At 36.1% G+C, this 22636-nt stretch overlaps 1 protein-coding gene across 2 annotated transcripts in view; it reads right to left on the bottom strand.

The window, feature by feature from the left end:
- The window catches only part of LOC150096542 (homocysteine-responsive endoplasmic reticulum-resident ubiquitin-like domain member 2 protein), a 225975-nt gene that overhangs the window by 174572 nt on the left and 28767 nt on the right, over positions 1–22636 (bottom strand). For both annotated transcript variants that reach the window (XM_090407974.1, XM_090407973.1), the window contains exon 2: positions 2597–2790. In XM_090407974.1, coding sequence (XP_090264100.1) covers positions 2597–2737 — 141 coding nt within the window. In that variant the 5' untranslated portion in view covers positions 2738–2790. The remainder of the gene's footprint in view (positions 1–2596; positions 2791–22636) is intronic.

Raw genomic sequence — 22636 nt, 5'->3', positions numbered from 1 at the left:
TAGATACAAGTAGTTGTAAACAACAAGAAAATGTTGATATTGTATCTAGATCAAATGAAATTGATAAGGGTGTTGTCTGACATCTCTAAAGAACTAACCAGGAAGAAGATGAAAAAATTTCATAAGTACAATATAAATTACTTGAAATGTGGATTTTCATGGACAAGAAAAGTTGAGGATCCTATTCGATTATGCATCATTTGTGGTAAAACTTTAAAACATGAAAAAACCATCTAATTTAAATCGCCATTTTGAATCGAAACCTAATGAATACAAGGACAAACCTGTAGAATTTTTTTCAAAATAAACTAAAAAATTTAAAGGAATCTCAAAAAATGATGTCATTTGTGTCAGGAGGTGAAAACATAAATGCTTTAGAAGCTTACTTTGCCTTTACAAGGCAAGCAAATTTCTATATTTCATGTCCAAGATAAAGTGAACACCACCTTAGCAAAGATGAAGTTATGGTAAAAGCAGATTGGTAATGGAGAATTTGACACGTTTCCATCTCTTCATGAATTGCTCGAAAGTTCAAATAAACAAACTGACGGTGATGTGAAATCATGCAGCATTTACAAAGCTTACCAATGAATCTAGAAAAGAAATCTAGAAATTTCCCCGAATTGGACACTAATATTGAATGGATAAGATACCCTTTCAATATCAACAAATCTATGCCAAAGAATAGAACAAGTTTTAAAACTAGCTTCTGATGGTTTCCTAAAAAATAAATATAACGAGAATACGTTATCTTCATTTTGGCTACAAATACAGAATGAATTTCCTGAATTAACAGATAAAGCTCTAAGGTTCATTTTTCCATTTCCAAGTTCATATCTGTGCAAAGTTGGATTTTCAGCTCTTGTAGATATTAAGAAGGATAAGAGGAACTGCATAATACATGTCGAACCCATCTGAGATTGAAATTAACAACTACAGAGCGAAAGTTTGCTGAAATTTTATCCCACCATAAGCAATTTCACTCTTCTCATTGATGATAAATTATTTAAATTAAGTAAAAATTTATAGTACAGTGGTATCTCGCTAATCCGAACTAATAAAAACCGTGATCGTTTGGAGTAGCGAAAAGTTCGGATTAGCGAATTTTCTCCCAAGAGACAACAATAACTAGTGTTTAAGACAAAAATAATCAGATTCTAATGGTACATCAATTTAATTCTGTAAATAAATGAAGTAACTGATAGAAAAAATGCTACCGTAATATAAAAATTAAAAAATAATACAGTATACAAGTTTATTTTAGAAAAAAATTTAGTTTGTGTATACTAGTATTGTTGAGGATTCTGATTTAATAAAATTGCATAGTTCAGTACATAACTTAATTTGCATACAAAATATCACTTTCTTGTACACAACACATACACACACACACAAAAAAAGAAAAAAAAAAAAAGAAAAAAAAAAGTTTTTGATTTCTTTGCAAAAAAAGTCACTGGTTTTCTTTTGCTTCTAAACTTTTTTCGAATACTTCTCCTCGGAGCTGCATTAGCAATACAATTTTGTGGAATAGTGTATCATTCAGCTTAGCACATTCTATACACACATTAAACCTGTCAACTGCCTCTCCATGTTTTACTTTTTTTTTCCTTCGAGTTCTTTATTGTCATCATCATCTTCTAATTCATTCCGTAGCGTAATATTTATAATTTTAGCATCTGATTTGATTTCGAATTCACTTTTGGTTCTACCTGTTTTCAATTCCTTAACATCTGTTTGTGAAATTTCAACATTTGGATTTATATTTTTTAATCAAATTATGCATGTTTTTAATTTCCGCTTTTTGAGTATCACTGTAGTCATCTTGGTAAATTCTAGAAGGCCACAGTTTTATCCATGGCTCTCGACAGAGTGATTCATGCCGACAATATAGTATGTTCTGTACAGTATAAAAAAGCAAATGTGAACAAACAATAAATCAAAATAGGCCTACAGTGTAACCGTACAATCGACAGTATGAAAAAAAAAAAAATACTGTACTGTAATAATAATAAAATAAATAATAATGGTTAAAATAATAATTATTAAATAAAAATAATAGTACATAAAATAATAATAAGTAATAAAACTTTTTTTTTCTTCTTTCAAACCACACTTCGGATTACTGGAGGGTTCGAACTAAAGAGGTTTGGATTAGCGAGATAAATTTGTCTTTATAAATTTTGTCAAAATTTATAAAGACAAAACTATAAATTTTGTCCTATTAAAAATAAATCATTTTTTTTGTTTATATGTACATCGAAATTCAAATAAAATGGACATTTACAAAGAACTACACTTTTTTATTTATTTATTATTATTTTGATAAGGGGGTATTTGGTAATAACGAAAATTTAAGAAGGGGTACACGGATATCTGAAGTGTGAGAAACACTATGTTACATCATCATCTGAGTGAAATGAATTTGAAATTGTTACTTTCTTTCTTGTATCACAATCATCGGATTCACAGGGAATTGAAAATGTGGACATGAAATAAAAAGCACTACTACAGATTTAACTTTGATGATTCTATCCCCCCCCCCCCCACCACTCCAAGTCAGTTAAATATGAATCCTTAATCTAAAATTATTACTTACTGGCTTACTGGGATATACTTCAAACAGGTGGGATTTTAATTTCTGAACTGTCCATTCTAAACTGCAGTATACTATTTGATCTTCAATTTTTTGATTTGGTGTTTTAATTACCAACTGAACATCCATATTCAAAACTTCCATAGTGTACTTCTGATTGATGATATATTTCTTAATACTTCAAATTTTCTTTATTCCTGAAAAAAAAAATATAATCTATAAAAATAAGCATTTTAATAACATCACTATGATTATATATGTATATAAAATAAATCTGCTAATGCCTTAAGGAAGCAGGCAAAGAAATTTTAGCCACATCTAACTTTTGGAGATTGAATCTATCTCCACTATCAGACAATCAGGAATGGCTGAAAGACTATTACCAATTTTAAATGCCCCCCCCCCCCCAAACGAAGACAGTGTGGCAGACAAGTGCCACTATCTCATGACCTGTAACTATAACGAAATATATTATTGTCGGAAAATAGAGCAAGTTCCACAGTGAATTTTCCTGAGTTTAAAGGAGGAAAAAACCCAAGTTTCTGAGAGAAATAACAGCCTTACCCATGCCCGAGATCAATTCAGTTGGGAACCAGTTGAAGTAAAGGTTAGAAAAAATTCTTCTAGTCAGCAACTAGAACTGACTTAGAAAGACTTTCTTTGAGCAGTCTAGCACTACGGATACAAACACTATTTACAGAGGGATACACTGCTTTTATATACAGGGTGATTCTAAATTACTGTTGGGGTTTCCGTGGTCTATACTTTTCAAACCAGAAAAAACAAAATAAAACTGATTACAGAATTTGAAAGTGTAACTCAAATAGTTTTATTTGGCAATGATGTATTCACTGAATTGATGTCTTGGAGATAATGTGATGTCATACTTCAAAAATGGCGACTGTTCAAGAGAAAGCAATGTGCATACTTTGATTTTTGAAACAAAAGTCCGTTACAACAACACAACGCCATTACAGAACTCAGTATGGAAAACATCTATCTTCAGATAATGTTATCCGATGCTGGTTAAAGTAATTTCAAGAGACTGGTAGTGTTCACCACCAAAAAGGAGAGGGAAGACTGAGCACTTCACAGGAAGATGTTGATCACATCGAGGAAGCATTTTATCGGAGCCCACAAAAATCAACTAGACAAGATTCTCTGTAGTTAGGTATACCACAAACGACTATTTGGAGGGTTTTATAACTGCCTTCAACTCAGTGCCTACAAACAAACTGTAGATTGTGCAGACTTTACAGCCAGATGATAAACCCCACCATTTCAAATTTATACATTTTGTCAAAAGTTGAAGCTGGAAAATGAACATTTAGTGATGAAGCAACATTTTGCATATCAGTAAATCATCATAACTACAGAATATGGAGATCAGAAAACCCTCAGGCCATTCAAGTATTCGAAAAAGATAGTTCAAAGGTGACTGTTTGGTGTGCTTTTTCATATTTGGAAGTTTTGGGCCCTTTTGTTCTTTGAGGAAAAAACAGTAACAGTGGTGAACAATCTTGTCATGGTACAGCTGTATCTGTTAACACAGTTGGAAGCTCATCAACCAAATGTTGTGTTCCACCAAGATCAATGCACTGCCATATTGGGCACTCATTGTCTGATAATTTATTGACATGCATTTTCCTGGGTGCTGTGTTGGGCAAGGTGGACTGATTCCGTGACCTCCATGCTCAGCCAATTACGCTGCTTGATTTCTGACTGTGGGAATACGTGAAAGACATTGCATACCAGACCCCTGTGATCTCCCTCGATGAAGTGAAGACCAGAATTGTTGCTGTGATAAAAACAGTCACACCGCAAATAATGGAAAACACTTGGAGGGAAAACGATTCTAGCTTGGACATCTTATGTCCAAGTTGTTTAGCATTCTGCAGTATTAATTCTATAGGTAATAAAACTTCTCGAGTTATACTTTCATATTCTGTAAGCAGTTTTATTTTGCTGTTTCTGGTTTGAAAATTATAGGCCACAGAAACCCCAACAATAATTCAGAATCACCCTGTGTGTGTGTATATATACACACACACACACATACACAGTGTATTTCAGTTAATTGGGACACATCGGGACTAGAACACTTTGTCCAAATTAAGTGGCTAACCCAATTATGCAAAATTTTATGGAAAAAGCCAAAATATCACAAAAAGTTAAAAATGTTTAAAAATAAACAAACTTTCAGTATCCCTTTGTTAACCATATTTTTATTTAAAAAACTTAATTTACACATATGTGCAGTATCCATAAAGAGGTTACTTATATGAGAGTATCTATCAAATAAGCAAATTTTCCTTAACAATTATTTTGGCAAAATTCATTGAGTGTACCCTGAGGTGTTCCCTTTCTAGACTTCAACTGAACAAAATCAGCACAGATATCTAATTCAGATAAAGGACTGCCTTCATTGCCTTCTAGCATAAAGTAACGTTGTAATTCAGCAATAAATGTCTTGACTTTCTGGTTAGTCACTCACTCATGTTCAGGTGTGTCATCCTCATTACTTTCTTCGTCTTCTGGGATCTTTAGGTGTTTTATTGCAATTTGTTCAACAATCATATTCTCCAAATCTTAATTTTCATTGTAACACTGAAGACTGTTGTCAATGCATACAAACTCTTCATAGTTTCTAATGTGTTGCAGTTCCAAAATGATTTCATTTTTATTAGTCATATCTGGCATTTCCTGGTCTGAATTCTTAAAGCCACAATGAGCAAAGCAGCTTTGAACTGTCTTCTCGTTAATAACCTGCAATAAATTGTACTGCCTGTAAAATGATAACCTTTGCACTGACTTCTTTGGCCATTGAAGATGTCAGTAGATTTTCTTCAATTGTTTTGTAGTGTACACCCACCTTCCGCAATGCAATGTCTTCAAATTTTTGATTCCCAAGTTCACTGGCTGTACCAGGGATGTGGTATTAGCAAGAAGAAATTTAAGTTGAATGTTTTTCAAATAATCTAATTGAGGATTCAAGAATTTTTCTTGAATTTTGTTGAAATTCTGCATCTCAACTCATTAGTTATTCCTGAAAAATAACAGAAGTCATCCATGCATTCTTGTTGGCATAATATAGAACTGGAAAACTGTCCATTCTATGCACTTTAAAGCATTGAGGCTTGGTGCTTTTTTCCAATAATCAACAGCTTCCATTTGTCACTTCTCAACATGTTACAGCAGCACAACAAGGCAACATGATTATTTATTTATTTTTTTTTTTTGAATCTAACAGTGCTGTAATTTTGTAGCTCAAGAAGCTGTTTGGTGTGGCACAGAAAAACTTACCTGTTTCGTCAGCCTCACAGATTTCATCAGGACTAAACTGATGCGGCAATGGGTAGTTTAGTTAATTTCCACTGTTCCTTCTCTCCATGTGTCTTCTTAAATTTTATTTCATGTCTGGTTTTCCATCACAATAATCAACCATCTGCAGCTTTAAAGCTCACATGGCCTAAATTTCTAGCTAACTCTTCTGATTTGATTTCTAACATTTGACCATTAACAGGCAGACTTTGTCCAGTTACAATACAGAACCATTGATTGAGAGCCTCCTCGATGTCTGGATCCTTGACTTCTCACTTCTGTTTTTGGGATTTTCCCTGTTGTCCATCATGTGATGCCCATTCTTCTTGCAATTTGTCCTGCTGGACTAACAAACATGCAATTGTAGATTTTGAAACACTGGTTATCTGTCAGCTAATGATGATTGACGATAGACAATTGGCTTTTTATTTTGCCAAGTAATGTGATTTTATCTGCTAATGTTAGATCTTGACAGGAACCTTATTAAAAAATAAATAAATAAAATCGCTACACTGTTTGTTACCCTTTTTTTTACTAAAAAATTAACACACGTTTTAATTAAAAGTAAGCTATCTAGCAGTGACTATAAGTAGAATCATTATGCTGTCAAAATACATGAGTCCTCTCTATTCTGTATCCTGGCGCCAACTGACAGCAACACTCTCCAGGCAACTCACTACAAGTGCGGCATCTACATCGCGATAAAGTGGCAATGTGGCCCAAATAAGCAATGCAACTTTGGGTTATATTCTCGATTTGTTTCTGTTCTTCATTTATCCCAAATGATAAAAACAGGAATCTGCTGAATATATATCAGTATTATTATTTTCACATGACACCTCCCAGAATTTCAAGGACTTACTGTAGGAAGGTACGCTACTCCACTATACATAACTCAGCATCTGTCCTACTTAACCCTACAACTACTACTACTATCACCACAATGACCTTCAACATACAACACTATCTACTGTCATCAACAGTATTTTTTGTATGTAAATTGTGTGTGTTCTTATGGCTAATTTGCCTGTATGAGAAAACCATTGTGATATCTCCATATAAGACTGCCTAATTCACCATTTCATGATATTATATCTATTCTATATAAATAAAAAAGATAGGCCGAAATCTGAAACATTTTAGGAGACAAACACATTGTTGTCTCAAGTCTCGAGTCATCAGAATTGAAGGAGAACCAGCTTACCAGCCCGGAACATGGGGGTTGGGCAACATAGGCGCCGGGGGAATCCCCCCCCCCCAGTATATATATATATATACGGTCCATCAAAAAAATGTATACCCACTTTAACAGATGTCATCTATGGACTTTTTTTCGAAGTTGGATCGGATCACGGTAGCAATGTGTAGTATGATGTTCTCTCAAAAGATGTCGTTACTCACATGAATACTAGCATTGACACGTGACCGGTAGGACAGTCAAACAAAATGGCTGAGGAACGATTGTCATTCGAGGAATGCAAGACCATTTTAAAGTGGTATTTCAAATTTTAAATTTGAGAATGTTGTTGAAGTTCAACAACAATGAAGGTGTGAGTTTGCAACACAACCTCCAACACACCTGACAAGTGCAGATATTCATGATGGACAAGGACATGTGGACAAGGCAGTCAATTTACAGAGGCTCAATGTCTTGTGTGGATTGTCATCTAGGGATTTAATAGGACCATTCTTCTTTGAAGGTACTGTTACTGGTCAAGTGTACCTAGACATGTTACGCACATCCATTTTACCTGCCATTCATGCATTTTATAGGAATGATCAATTTCTCTTCCAACAAGGTGGTGCACCACCACCACTACCACTGAGACGTGAAAGCTTAACTTGATGAGAGTTTGCGGGGACAAGGGATAGGACAAAGAGGTGCAGTTGAGTTCCCCCTACGTTCTCCTGATTTAACACTCTTGGACTTCTACCTATGGGGGACTCTAAAGGGTGTAGTGTATCGTAGAAAACCAGTTACACTGGTGGCCCTTTGGAAAGAAACTGAAATTGCATGTACAGCAATCCCACTGAACATTTTGGCTAACGTTGCCCTAGCAGTAGTTCGCCGTAATAATAAATGTCTGGATGCTAATGGCAACCACTTTGAGCACCTTGTGTAATTATAGAAGTCAAAGGTAACTTATATCCATCCCTTGATGTCCATATAAATTTAGTATTACAATTTTTATACAGGTCTTTCTTTTGCTGAAGTGTGTATATATATTTTTGACGGACTATGTATATATCTATGATGATGAACAGTCTATTTTTCTACCCACTGCAGGGTGAAGGCCTCCTCCTCCCATTGAGGGAGGTTTGGGTCTACTACTCCTATAATGACCCAGTCCATATTGGGAAAGTGTATCTATACTTGGGTGAATGAATGTATGAAGGTTGAAGACAATCACAAACATCCATGCTATGCAGGATTTGAACCAGCAGCCTCTTGGCTGGAGAGCAGATATGCTAACCACTCCGCCACCCAGGCTGGCGTATATATCTATAAAACACTATTTTTCCAATCAACCTATTTTAATTATATACAGGTATCCCTCAATTTACCCCCCCCAAGTCCTGCTATGCTGCCTCACCGTGGCGGGGGGTGGGGTGGGGGGTGGCGAAGCACGTCGGGAGTATCATTACTCCAGGTAGGACCTCCCAAGGCGTGAAGGCCATCCTACTATGCCCAGCTAAATGCTAGAAGGCGAAGACAGAAGAGGACATTTGCACCATCTGTCTTAATTTACTGCCCATTAGACATTCATGGCAAAGGATTTAACACAGCACACCATGCTGGCTCAGACATCGCCAGGTTCAACAAGGTCTGTATTGCCATTTGGTAGCAGCTCCAGGGGTGGCAATGTGAAGTTAGCGACTGGCGCTACCACTATTACTGACAAAAATAATGGAAAAACTGGATCCAGATTCAGACTCCGCAACCATTTAATGACCAGAACTTGGAATATTAGGACTCTACTACAATCAGGTCAACTCAAATTACTACAGCACTTATAACTAAAAAGATATAAATGGACTGTTATGGGACTTTGTGAAATTTGATGGCCTAAAACAGGAGAGCTAACAACAGATGAAGGCCATTTGCTTTTTTACTCTGGATGTGACTGCGGCGGAAAGGAAGGTGTCGGGTTTTTGATACACAAATCATCACGAAGTTCTGTCATGGAATTCAACCCTATGAATAGCAGAATTGCTCTAGTCCGCCTGAGAGGAAAACCACTCAATATCACCATCATACAGGTCTATCCCCCAACCACAGATCACGAGGACTCCGAAGTAGAGGAGTTTTATGGTCAACTTAATGCAACAATCACCAGAGTGAATAGAAAAGACCTTTTGATTGTACAGGGCAATTGGAATGCCAAAATTGGAACAGACATCGGCAAGGAGTATCTCCCATTTGTCAGACCATATGGCTATGGGGAGACAAACGAAAGAGGTTTTGAATTGATCAATTTTGCCTCACAAAATGAACTTACCATTACTAACACTCTATTTCCCCATAAACCTTCCAGAAGATAGACATGGATTTCCCCTGATAGTAAAACACACAACCAAATTGACTTTATCCTTGTAAGCATAAGATTTAAAAACTCCATCAACCTCACAAGAACCAGATCATTTCCTGGAGCTGACATTGGCAGCGACCACAATATGGTCATCGTAACTGTGAATATGAAAATGAGGGAAAGATTACCTACAAAATCAACTCGTAAAAGATATAATATAGAAAAATTAAAAGATCCCCAAATAAATACACTATATAAATACAAATTAAAACAAATTTTTGACACAAGCTTCAAGAAGCATAATAGTATCGAATCTAAAACCAAATACTTCTCACAAAAGATAACTGAGACAGCTGAAGAAATCCTTGGATACAAAAGGAAAATAAATAAACCATGGATAACCAACAATATTTTGGACCTATGCGACGGAAGAAGATATTTGAAATCTCATATTAATAGTGGTGATAATAGAGAACAGTATAAAAATATTACTAAGATTATTAAAAAAGAAATCAAACATGCTAGAAACTTATGGATATTGGATGAATGCAAAAATATAGAAGAGGACTTAAATAAAAATAATTCTAAAAGTGCGTTTCAAATTATCAATAAGCTAACCAAACCTTTTACTGCAATTAATTGGAGCATAGAAGATGAAGATGGAACTCCTATCATGGATAACCAGAAAATAATTGATAGACAGAAATGTTACACAACCAAGCTTTCTCAAAAGGACCCTCAACTGACTGATGATATTTTGGATGGAATTTTGCCAGGAGGTTCGGAGGAAGGAGATTACCCGATATTAAAAGAAGAAGTTATTGCAGCAGTTAGCTCCTCAAAAATTGGAAAATGGAAATCGCCAGGAAGTGATGGTGTCGCAGTGGAACTAATATGCAAAGGAGGTGACATCATCATAGACACCTTGCTAAATTTATTTCAGGACGTATGGAACACAGAGACTTGGCCTTCTGATTGGCGGACTTCTGCCCTTGTACCTATCCCTAAAAAGGGAAACAGAAATAAATGTAACAACTATAGGACAATAAGCCTTATTAGTCATCCAAGCAAAATCCTGTTAAAAATACTATTGTCAAGAATCAAAAAGAAAATAGAAAGCAGACTATCAGATGAACAAGCAGGATTCCGGAAGTCCAGAAGTACAATCGACCATATTTTTACAATACACATACTAGGCGAAAAATACATAGAACATAACAAAATAATCTGTCACAACTTCTTAGACATTCAAAAAGCTTTTGACTCAATATGGCACGAGGCATTATGAAAAATTTTAGAACATTATGGTATTGAGAACAAAATCATTAGGATTATTAAATCTCTTTATTCCTCATCTGATATGAGAATTGAAATTAAAAATTACAGCAGTGAACCATTCCGAGCAGAACGGGGGGGGGGGTAAGACAGGTTTTCTTTGTTGTTTTCTGGAATATGTCATAGATGAAGCTCTTTATGAATATGACACTGGAATAGTAGTTGGCAGACTAAGAATAAATAACTTACGTTTCGCTGACGATATCGATCTTCTGGCAGAAAGTGAAGAAGAATTACAAGAGATAACGAGCCATGTTTTTGGAACATTAAAAAAATATGGATTATACATAAACCTACAAAAAACAAAAACAATGATAACCTAAAAATCAGACATTGAATTCTTAAAGATACAAATTGGCAATAAGCAAATTGAGAATGTAAAGAAGTTTACTTATCTATGAAGCATGTTGAGTCAAGATGGTCGTTCAAAAAACCGACATTAAATACCGAATTGCTAAGGCAACCGTGGCCCTACAGAAGTTAAAACCATTGTGGGGAGATAACAGAATAGCAATCACAACCAGACTAAGACTAATTGACACCTTGGTGAATTCTGTCCTTTTGTATGGTTGTGAGGCCTGGACTTTATTGAAGGAAGATGAGAGGAGACTCCTGTCTTTTGAAATGAAAACTTACAGAAGACTTTTGAGAATTCCCTATACTGCTCACGAAACCAATGAAAATGTCCAAAAACTGATTGACTCAATAGATGGGAGAAAAAGGGAAAATATTCTGACAGTCATCAGAAGAAGACAGATGAAATGGTTCGGACACGTGGAGAGGGCTAATGGCATTCCAATGCAAACGCTAGAAGGAATCGTTCCGGGATCAAGGGTTAGGGGCCGACCTCGATTAAAATGGACTGATAACATCAAAAAATGGACAAATTCCTCCCTTTCTCAACTGACATCAAGAACAAGAGATCGCGACTGGAGGAGGCTAGAAAAGAGTATAACGTACTAGGCATGAATGACGCAACGGTTCATTTAGGACTATGGGAGGAGAAGAAGAAGATCCCTCGATTAACATGGTTAATTAATCCCTCAATGTTACCGCATATATCTAAATCACGTTAATCAAATATAATAATCAATGGTAAAAATTACAATTCGTCCATGATCGATTACTGTATTAATAATTCGTTTTATATGGTACTCTTTTAGGAAAGATAAAAAATGAATACAAAGTAAATGTTAAATAAATACTTGTACCTGCATTATTTACTGCAATTTTTTTTTATCAAAAGAAGTTATCAAGAGTTGTTTGAACAGCTTGAGTTTTTTTCTTATAGGCATAAATTCTATGATGACAAGCAAAATGACTCTCCAGACCTCGGCAAAGCAAACAAGCAATGAAACATAAAGAAAAAACTCTGCAAATATAATACATGATGGTACAAATTAAGTGGATATTGAATCCAACATTATTTCATAGCTGAATATAGAAACTACAAGAGGTCTGTGCCGAATATATAGAAACAATATATTGGGGGGGGGGGGGGCAAGAGGCCGGGCACCCCCGAAAGAAAAAGAAAAAACACTAGAAAATTTTCCAAAAATCTTTTCCTAATTAAAATTCATTTTTTTTATTTATGTTGTGTCATGTCTTCTATTTCTATACTATTTATGAATTAGTGATCACTGCAGATGCTCAGTCATAGGTCATATGCGATGTATAGCGTGTATTTGCAAATCATCTATTTAACTCGCGCCCCCCCCTCCAAGGTTAAATCCTGAGCACTCAGCCCCCTCCAAGATTAAATCCTGAGTGCGGCACTGGACAGTAGCAAACTATCTGGACATGCTACAGTTGTATCTGTTACCCCAGTTGAAAGATCATCAGACAAATGTGGTGTGCCAGCAAGATGGAGCACTGGAACATTGGGCTGGGCTGTTATTTTTCAAGAATTTCTTGACATTAATTTTCCTGGGTGCTGGGTTTGGTGTGGTGAACTGATCTTGTGGTCCTTGCACTCACCTGATATTACGCCGCTTGATTCTTCCTGTGGGGATACGTGAAGGACGTTGTCTACCAGACCCCGGTGACCTCCCTCGATAAACTGAAAACCAGAATTGTTGCTGTGATAAAAATAGTTACACCACAAACGATGGCAAATACTTGGAGGGAAATTAATTATCGCTTTGACATCTTACGTGCCACGAAAGGTGAGCACGCTGAGGTTATTTAGCATTCTGTAGAATTGATTCTATAAGTAATAAAACTTTTTGAGTTACACTTTCATATTCTGTATGAAGTTTTATTTTGTTGTTTCAGGTTTGAAAATTATAGGCCACAGAAACCTAACAATAATTTATAATTTTTTAAATAAACCTCACTTCATCAATGCTAGTCTTGTTATTATTATGTATTTGATTACAAAAATAAATTCAGATAGAGAGCAACATGTTCCCACAAAGTTACTCATATAAGTATACATATAAATTAAAACAAAACAGTATTCGATGATAGCCAATAAAAGCTGATATAATTGCTTAAAGTCCTAAAATTGGGGTCTGTCAGAAAACTTGAAGAACTAAGTGGGCGGAATGTGTGCCATCCCATCTCTTGGGATTTTTATGCCACCTATTAATGAGGATTTTTATTTTTCATCAGAGGTCAGGCCAATAGTTTTAACGGTTCACCAAATCAATGTAACTTTAGCATACCATGTAGAATGCCATGCAGCTTGTTTCTTTGTATACGTGTGTATACTCCAGGTAATTGACGTTTCGACCTTAATGTGAAGGTCGAAACGTCAAGTGTTTATTTTGGTTTATATTAAACTGAAGTTTTACTCTAACACAGTACAGTTAGACATTCAAAAATCTGGCCATCGTTAATCCAGTTCCTTCAGATCTCTGGCATGAATTTCGGAGCGCGCATTTTCAAATTTATCATGATGGTGTGCCACTGTTTTCTGTTTGTTTAGATGGCACTGTAGTCGATAAGCATTGCGATAACCTGCTTATTCCTTCTCATTTTATCATTTATTTGTTGCTGTATAGCCCCATTATGGATTCAGCAAAGAAAAGAGTTGGTGTAAAACGTAAACATCGTGCGTTGTCGATTGCAGAGAGAGTGGAAGTGCTAAAGAAACTTGATAGCAGCGTATCTGTGCGAACCATTTGTGAAACATACGACATTGGCTCTTCAACAGTGTATGATATTAAAAAAACTGAAAAAACTATTCAAGTTCTTTTCTGACAGTGTATCAAAAAAGCAAGCGTTTGTAAGGATTATTGTCAATGACGGAGGGAAAAAGTTCGGAACTGGACCAAGTTCTCATAACCTGGTTTAATTTTCGTGTAAGTGAAGGTGTTGAAATTTCTGGTGATTTATTAAAGGAACAAGCCAAAATGTTTCATGAAGAGCTGGGATTGCAACACAAGTGTGAATATTCAGAAGGTTGGCTGCATCATTTCAAGTCGTGACATGGCTTACAGTTTCATGCGGTGTGTGTGTGTCAGCAGACAAAGATGCGGCAAGTGCATATGTGGATGAATTTGCAAAGTTAGTTAGTGATGAACATTTAAGTCCTGAACAAGTGTACAATGCTGACGAGACTGCCTTGTTTTGGAGATGTATGCCAAAAAGAACTCTAACAACTGAGGATGCAGAATCACCATCGGGGTTTAAAGCTTCGAAGGATCGCGTCACGGTAATGTGCTGCTCTAATGCAGTGGGTACCCATAGACGTAAGTTGCTCATTATTGGAAAAAGTTTACATCCGAGGGCCTTCAAGAGTATGACATAGTTTCCGGTCCATTACCGTGCCAACAAGAAGGGGTATTTTATGTTAAAGATGTAACTAATCCTGATGCCAAGGAGCTTTTCATCAAGGATAAATGAAGATGTTTTAACGGAATGATTGAATGTCGATGATAATGTGCCTACACATTATCATCGTTACACTGATTCTGAAATTGTAGATATGGTTAAAAGTCTGGAGAGAAATGCCTCTACAGGTAGTGATGAAGATGAAAGCAGTGATGAAAATGAGGAAGATGTGAGAGAAAGAATCTCTAATGACAGGTTAATTATGTTGACAACTGAACTACTGGATGGACTAGAGCAACGAAGTTTTGTAAGTGAACAAGAAATCATGAATGTTTACTTGCTCCAATATAAACTTATCAGAGAAAGACCCAAATATATGAAGCAGCAGACACTGCACAATATATTCAAGAAAATAGCTAGCAAGTAGGAAGAAGCAGCAGTGGTGTCCACATTTGATAATCCACTGCCATTAACTTCAAGTCAACCAGATGTACTGTCACCACCATCAACATTTTATTAATTAAAATTCTGAGGAACTATTTTATTCAGTTGAACTAAAATTCTGTAGAACTGTTATATTTAGTTGGTGAACATTAAAATTTCATAAGCTTTTCATTTAGTGTTTAATTTTCTTTCTTCAAAGGACTGTACAGGTAGTCATTTTCTGTTAAAAATATACAGCATATATAACCATCCAAAATCTGGCATTTTCAAAAATCCGGCACCCTTCAGGTACGGAGGTTGCCGGATTTTTGAATACCTACCTGTAGTTGTTTCCATAATTTTTATGATGAGTTTACAGTGATACTGCTGGACTTTGCAAAGGCTTTTGTAAGGATACCACATAAAATTCTAATCAATAAGCTGCAGAACACTGGAATGAATATAAAGTTGGTGAAGTTGATCAGAGGATTAATGGTGAGATATCAGAGAGTAGTCTATTCAGGAGTAAAGTCCAGCAGAAGACCTGTGATTAATAGCATGTCGCAAGGCTCTGTTCTTGGGCCGCTACTATTTTGTTGATGATGCAAAACTGGGTGGAGCAATAGTCAATAAAGATTATTATTATTATTAACATCTGACCTCCATGGAGTCGGAGACTCATCGTGGGAGGTATACAATATTGCACAGAATGCTCATCCAACCATGCTTTAAACTGATTCAATGCATCTACACCCACACACCGAGGCAATGCATTCCACTCATCAACCACTCTCCATGCAAAGAACTTGCTCTTTATCCATCCTTTACATGCTGATGGAGATAGTTATCTATCAAGAAATTTCTTTTCCTTATTCCCAAATGCTATCTCTTCATTCCAATCTATACCACCATAATTAAAATTCCCATAATAATTACCCTTGCTTTTTTCACTAATTCAAGTTGTTTATACATTTCTTCATCACCTCTCACCACATTCCCAGGCCTATAGAACATCCAACTAAATATGTCTAACTCTCAACCTTCACCACACTGCCTCATAACCATTGCTACAATTTCTCCCTTTCATGTCTACCTTATGTGGACTTAATTCTCCTGCTTTCATCAGCACTTCCCTTCCCTTCTTGCCCTTTCTATCCTTGCAAAAAATACTGTATCCTTTCATTTTTATTCCTGTTACGATATCATCTTCATTCAACCATATTTCACTTATTCCAATGATTTTTGGGGAAATAAACTCAATCATTGAAACCATTTCATCCCCCTTATTTCGGATACTTCTGGCATTTGTAAACAAACACAGCAGTTCGTTTTTAGGTCTATATCCAGTCCTATCCAAGCCATGTGCTGGTTATGATTTCCCCACCACACCTGCCCAATCACCTTTATCACTACTTACCACACAGTCCCAACTTCCCAACCCAATTGCAATATACTCCATCTTCATACACATATTCACTGCCACTTTCAACATCTACTCTCCCTGTTTACCCAAGCTAATTCCCCCCCCCCCCCATCCCTGTTCCCTCTTCATCTCTCACACTACTACTGTTTCCACTGCCAAGCACTTCTGTCTATTCAGTAGCACTCTCCTGATTTTTCCCTTTATCTCTTTCCTTTGATCTCTTGCATGTATCACACAGTGTACTTCCATCCAGCAACACTTTCTCCAGTACACTCACTCAAAACCCATTTAAATGCAACCCATCATGCCTGTATAATTTCATTCTTCACTCAAACACATGCCATACATCCACAAACTGCACTACCTTCTCACACAGCTCTGCCAGCATACCATTAATGATTTTGGCTCTCCGTCACAAACTCATCATCATACCTCGGCAACACACTGATAACCTTCGTACTACACACTGCTATCACTGTTAAAATTTTGCAAGATGATTTAAACAGCTGGTAGCATGGGCAAAAGAGAACAGATGTCAGTTTAATGTGGCAAAGTGTGAGGTTATGCATTTTGAGATAAAAAGATTACTAGCTGCATACCACAGTGCTTGAACTGTACTCTAGGAAATTGAAAAAGACAAAAATTATATATTTTTTAGTTTAATCCTTTATCCAAGTGTAAGCAAACAAAGTTTGTGCCTGAAGTATCTTCAGGACTGGGGCAACTCGTAGCAAAGGTGGCCAAAGCTTCACATCACTTGCCTTAGTATCCCATAATGCAAAGCACATCTCCTTGCAGACATGTATAATGCTATGCATTATGGGAAGAGTCACTACACAGACCGGTTTCGACCTTTATTGAGGTCTCTTCAGTGGGAGCCAGATCCAGAGGTGATACCAAGGTTGAAGCAATGCAGAAGTCATGTTTACCTATACGAGTTGCCAAAAGGTGTCACACCGTATTATTAAATTACTCTGGATTAGAGAAAGATGTTGGAAGTTTTTTCCCACTTGGTTAGACTATAAATTATATATTTAGTTTAATCCTTTATCCAATTGTAAGCAAACGAAGCATCTTCAGGACTGGGGCAACTTGTAGCAAAGGCGGACAAAGCTACATATCACTTGCCTTAGTAGCTTTGTCCACCTTTGTTACGAGTTGCCCCAGTCCTGAAGATACTTCAGGTGCAAACTTTGTTTGCTTATACTTGGATAAAGGTTTAAACTAAATATAATTTATAGTCTAACCGAGTGGGGAAAAAACTTTCAACAACTTCCAAGAAAAAGACAGGGATTGGGGATGTTACTGGATAATGAGTTAAAGACAGTTCAGGGAGCATAATCAAAAATGGATAAAGAGCTCATTAGATTAGTTAATGAAGAATACAGTAAACCCTTGATTTAATGGACCTCGAATTAACGGACTTCGGATTTAAAGGACAAAATTTCCGGCCCGTATGTCACATGTGAAAATTAAGACTATTAATTTTAAAATGCTTTTAACCAAGATTTTGCTTATAATTAAATTTACAGGTTATTTTTTGTTATTAATTTCCCTTTATTTTTAACAAATTTTGGCAAATAGGCCATCATATGTTGGAAAAACACTGTAGTAATTTAGCCGACATAAATGAGTCACTGCTCATAAAACATGTTCGGCAAATGATTAGGACGTGATCACACCAATAGCATTGTAATTGGTTCTTTTGTCACATGGCATGACTTTCTGCAGCAGTTTTATTACACACATTTTCATAATTTTAGGGAGTTAATTATAAAAAAACCACAGAATTCAAAAGTTAAAAAAAAAAATTGATAGTTTTTCAAAGCAGGATTACCTAAATCAAGGGCGTCAACATTGAACATTAACTCATCTAAAAGTGTGTAAAACAATTTTTTTGTTATAACAGTGCTAATATTGATAAAACTACAGTATATTGTTACAGATATTTTAATTTTAAAAAATTCGTGATTTAATTAACACCTTTAGTCCGTTAAATCGAGGGTTTACTGTACTCTGATGAGCAGAGACAAGTAGGTTATTATACCTCTTTATAGAGCCTTGGTAAGACCTATCTTGACTACTGCATGCAAATCTGGTCACCTGGGTTTCTCAGGAATGAGATGAGGTGGAGAGGATACAGAGACAAGTGACCAAGATGCTAGCAAGTGTATGGAATGAACCTTATGAGGAAAGGTTGAAGATTTGTGAGTTACAGAAATTGGCTCATACGCAGAAAAGGGGTGATATGATTCAGATACAAATTAATGTAGGGTTTTTACAATACAGAGAAAATTTTTCAAAACAAGTCTGGTGATTGGAGAACTAGAGACCATCCTTGGAAACTGAGTAACAGTGTAGTTATCAGGGGTAGTCTAGATTTTATGCTTGGAGAGTGGAATGCATAAGTGGAATAGAATGCCAGAGTCTGGTATGGGTTGCAATGACTGTGAATGAGTTCAAAGCAAAGTATGATAGATACTGCACAAATGTTGTATAGTGTGTTGTATGATGTTTAGGACCATCGAGTCTATGGACTCCATGGAGTAGCCCATAATAATAATAAATAATAATAAAACATTAGAGCTACTGCAAATATTTTGCTTGGAGAGTATTAATGGATTGCCAAGAGGTGGTTGTAAGTTCTTCAGTAAATGAGATCAAGAAGAGGTATGACAGGTAGTGTGTGAAGAATGGTTAGATTAGGCCTTCCAAGGGCGTTTTTGACTCCACGGAGATGCCCAAGAAATAATAATCATCAGAGGTTATAAGCAACTATGTTCAAAAAAAGGAAGGAAAGAGTAACAACAGTACAACAGTGTTCAATGCTAAACACAAAGATAAACTTCTTGAATAGCAACTTGAAGGATAAATTTAAAATGAGAAAGTAAATAATGAGGTTTATTTGTACCTATATTCCTCACAAGTAGAAGTTTTTTGACTGATTAGAGAGGACTGACAAAATAAAAATGGAAACATTAGTTCTTGTTAGAGATCTAAACAGCAGGGTAAGAAATAAACTTCAGATATACAAAAATGTTTCAGAACAATCTGATAAAAAAAAAGTAAAACCAATAATAATAATAGGAACCAGCCATAACAACTAACACCGTGTTCAGACCTGTATGCCTAACTTTATGTGGGGGGGGGGGAGGAAATAATGAGAGTCTTATTATGTTATGTTCATTGATATCCTTAGCCTGGTTTAGTAGTGGATTTAAAATGGCAATTAATGCATATCTAGCACTGCACAGGATGAAAATACACTGATAAGAGTCCAAGTCAAATAGCTATCAGATGAATGAAGATTCAAACATCGGGGGGGGGGGGGGGTAAAGGAGTTTGTAAACAACGAAATGAAACCTTACAGACTGAGTGGCAAAATCAGAATAAAAAGACTGATTCAGTAAGGAAAGCATATGGTAAAGTTCTGCAAGATAGGATAGAAAATTTAGAATATCATTGCAATCTCAGAAAGTTTTATTATTATTATAATACAGTATCTTCATGGAGTCCAGAGACTGATTGTAGGAGACCCAAACTAACTATTATGCACACAAACCCTATCATACCTCTTAAAGTAATTTACTTTCAGGGAACTTACAACAAATTCTGGCAATCCATTCCACTCGTTTACCACTCTCTATGCAAAATATCTGGTTTGCACCCTGCTATCAACACACTCTTAACTTCCACAGATGGACAATAGTTCTCTGACTACTTGTCATATATTGAAAACATTTTTTTGCATCATCTTATAAATCCCATTTAATATCTTAAAAGTTTCTATCATGTCCACTCTTTTCTGCCTATTAACTAAACTTTGTAGCACACAAACAAGCTTAGTCACTCTCCTCTGAATTTTCTCTATCACTTCCAGGTCCCTAAGGAAACCCAGGACCAAATCTATGCACAATAGTCAAGATGTGGCCGAATCATAGCCTTATAAAGAGGGATAATAACTTCCCTATCTTTACTTGTTAGCATGTTTTTCAACATCCAAGTAATCCTTTGAGCTATTTTACCAATTTTTGTAATATACCCTCTGAATACTAATATGATACACCATATGCAACCTTTTCAACCTGAAGTGCATTCCTCACATCTCACAACATCAAATTGATAATCATTATCCTCTGCCCACAATGGCAATTTATTTAAATCATCCTGAATCTACATCACCTTTATCAGCTATTGCTCTCCCCAGTTTTGAATCATCAGCAAATCGAATATCTCCTCTTAAATCTTTCCCCCATGTTCACTGATATATGAATTAAAGAGTAGTGGTCTTAGCAACTAACCCTGAGGTACTCCACTAGTCACCATCATTCTCCTAGATTTCACTCTGCCATATATTACTCTCTGGTGTCTGTCTGTCCAGCCAACCCATTATCCATGCTACTAGTTTCATATCCATTACCATTTGCTTGCTCCAACTTTTGTAATATTTTTCATGTAGTATTCTGTCAAATGCTTTTGCAAAGTCCTCCAATATCATGGTGTAGCCATTCCTTTATCCAATTCTGCTATCAGTTTATTATAAAATGTGAATAAATTACTAAGACAGGACCTAATTTTTACAAAGCCATGTTGTCTACTATGGAGTGTTGCATCCCTATCCACCTAATGTTGAAGTTCACTTTTAACCATCGCTCTGGAGATATCGATTAATCTGTAGTTTGATATTTCTGTCTTAAAGCCACTTTTATGTAATGGAACTAGCTTACACTAACCTGGAACCTTGCCAGAGCTGAGATTCAGATTGAATAACTTCATCAGAGGCAATGCCAATTCTCTTGCGCATTGATGCAGTACACGGGCCGACATGTGGTCCAGTCCTACTGCTGTGTTCAACATTCATATTTTTCAATATGTTGAACATCTCCTCTTTATTTATCTCAATTTTAATATACATCTCTGTCACATCAGCAAGTGTAAAATCTCCAACTGGATGTATCATATTCAGGTGGAGATTTTGAAAACACCTTTTCAAAATGATCACTCAGCAACTCAGATATTTCTTTTGCCTCTGTCACTTTCCTATCATAGCCATTCTTCCTCTTACCTGCCACAGAATGAACAAACTCTTATGTGTTTAATTTGGCCTGTTTAGCTAATTTTTTCTCATAATCTGATTTGGCGTCATCAAATTAGTCACCCTTCTTACTTGCACTTGGTACTGTTCATGAGCATGTTGGTCACAGTGTTTTCTTTTCTTTTCATTTTTTTTTTGCAATTCTTGCTTTATATCTCTGCTCATCCACTTAATTCCCACTTGGTTTATCCTCCTGACCGTGGGAATGCAGTCTGATACTGCTTTTCTCAAACCATCTCTGACAACTTCCATGAAGTACTGACATTCTTTCTTTGTAGTCTTAAGATATGGCACTGCTCCCAGATGCCTCCTAAGTCTATTATAACTATCAGCTTCATAGTTCAATATAAACCGTTCCTTGACAGAGAATTCCATGTGTTTGGCAATTTCCCAGAACAAGACTGCATGGTCATTCTTTCCAATTGGAGGCTGAGTGTTTAGCTTGGTTATGAATACATCTCCTAGTGTAATTATCAGATCCAACACTCTAGAACCCATTGTCCTCTCTATTATGTTATTCCAGGAATTTATCCCTTAGTAACTGTATAAATACCACTTCCATCTTGCCATGCCCATTAGTCTACCATAACGACTGTTCATCTTGCTCACTGTGCTAATCTACCAATACATGGTATTGACAGATTAGAATTATAACAGTACTCAACAACGTATTTTGTTCTATTGGCTGTCCGGTGTGAGATGGAGGCCAATAGGACATTTTGTCCTATTGGCTTCTATCTCACATCAGACAGCTTCAAATGAACCATCTCCTCAAGACCTAAATTCATCTTTTAATTTTGCTGGTTGTCATTCTTCAGCATCATCAGCAATAACTTATCTCCTGTCCTTATCACATCCTACCTTCTACATATTCCATATTCTATCCCTGTAACTATATCACTTTCTGTCAACCAGGTCTCACTAATGCTTATTATTTTTGGCCAAGCAGAGCTGACCAATGCCAAAAACTCCTCTCCCTTATTTCCGATATGTTTGTGTATATGTACGAGAGCTGTTCAATAAGTAATAAGACTAATTTTACTGTCGCAAAACCACTCATCACAATATTAATTTCTGTGGAATAAAGAAATGTTGCTGTCTGTATTAACAAAAGAGGTTGATAGATGGCGTATACAGGC

Source organism: Typopeltis vanoorti, chromosome 18 (assembly GCF_054136105.1).
Source record: "Typopeltis vanoorti isolate ZY-2024b chromosome 18, IOZ_Tvanoo_1.0, whole genome shotgun sequence".
Classification (NCBI taxonomy): Eukaryota; Metazoa; Arthropoda; class Arachnida; order Uropygi; family Thelyphonidae; genus Typopeltis; species Typopeltis vanoorti.
The sequence above is the reverse complement of the archived record's forward strand: the minus strand, read 5'-3'. Positions and strand labels throughout refer to the sequence as shown.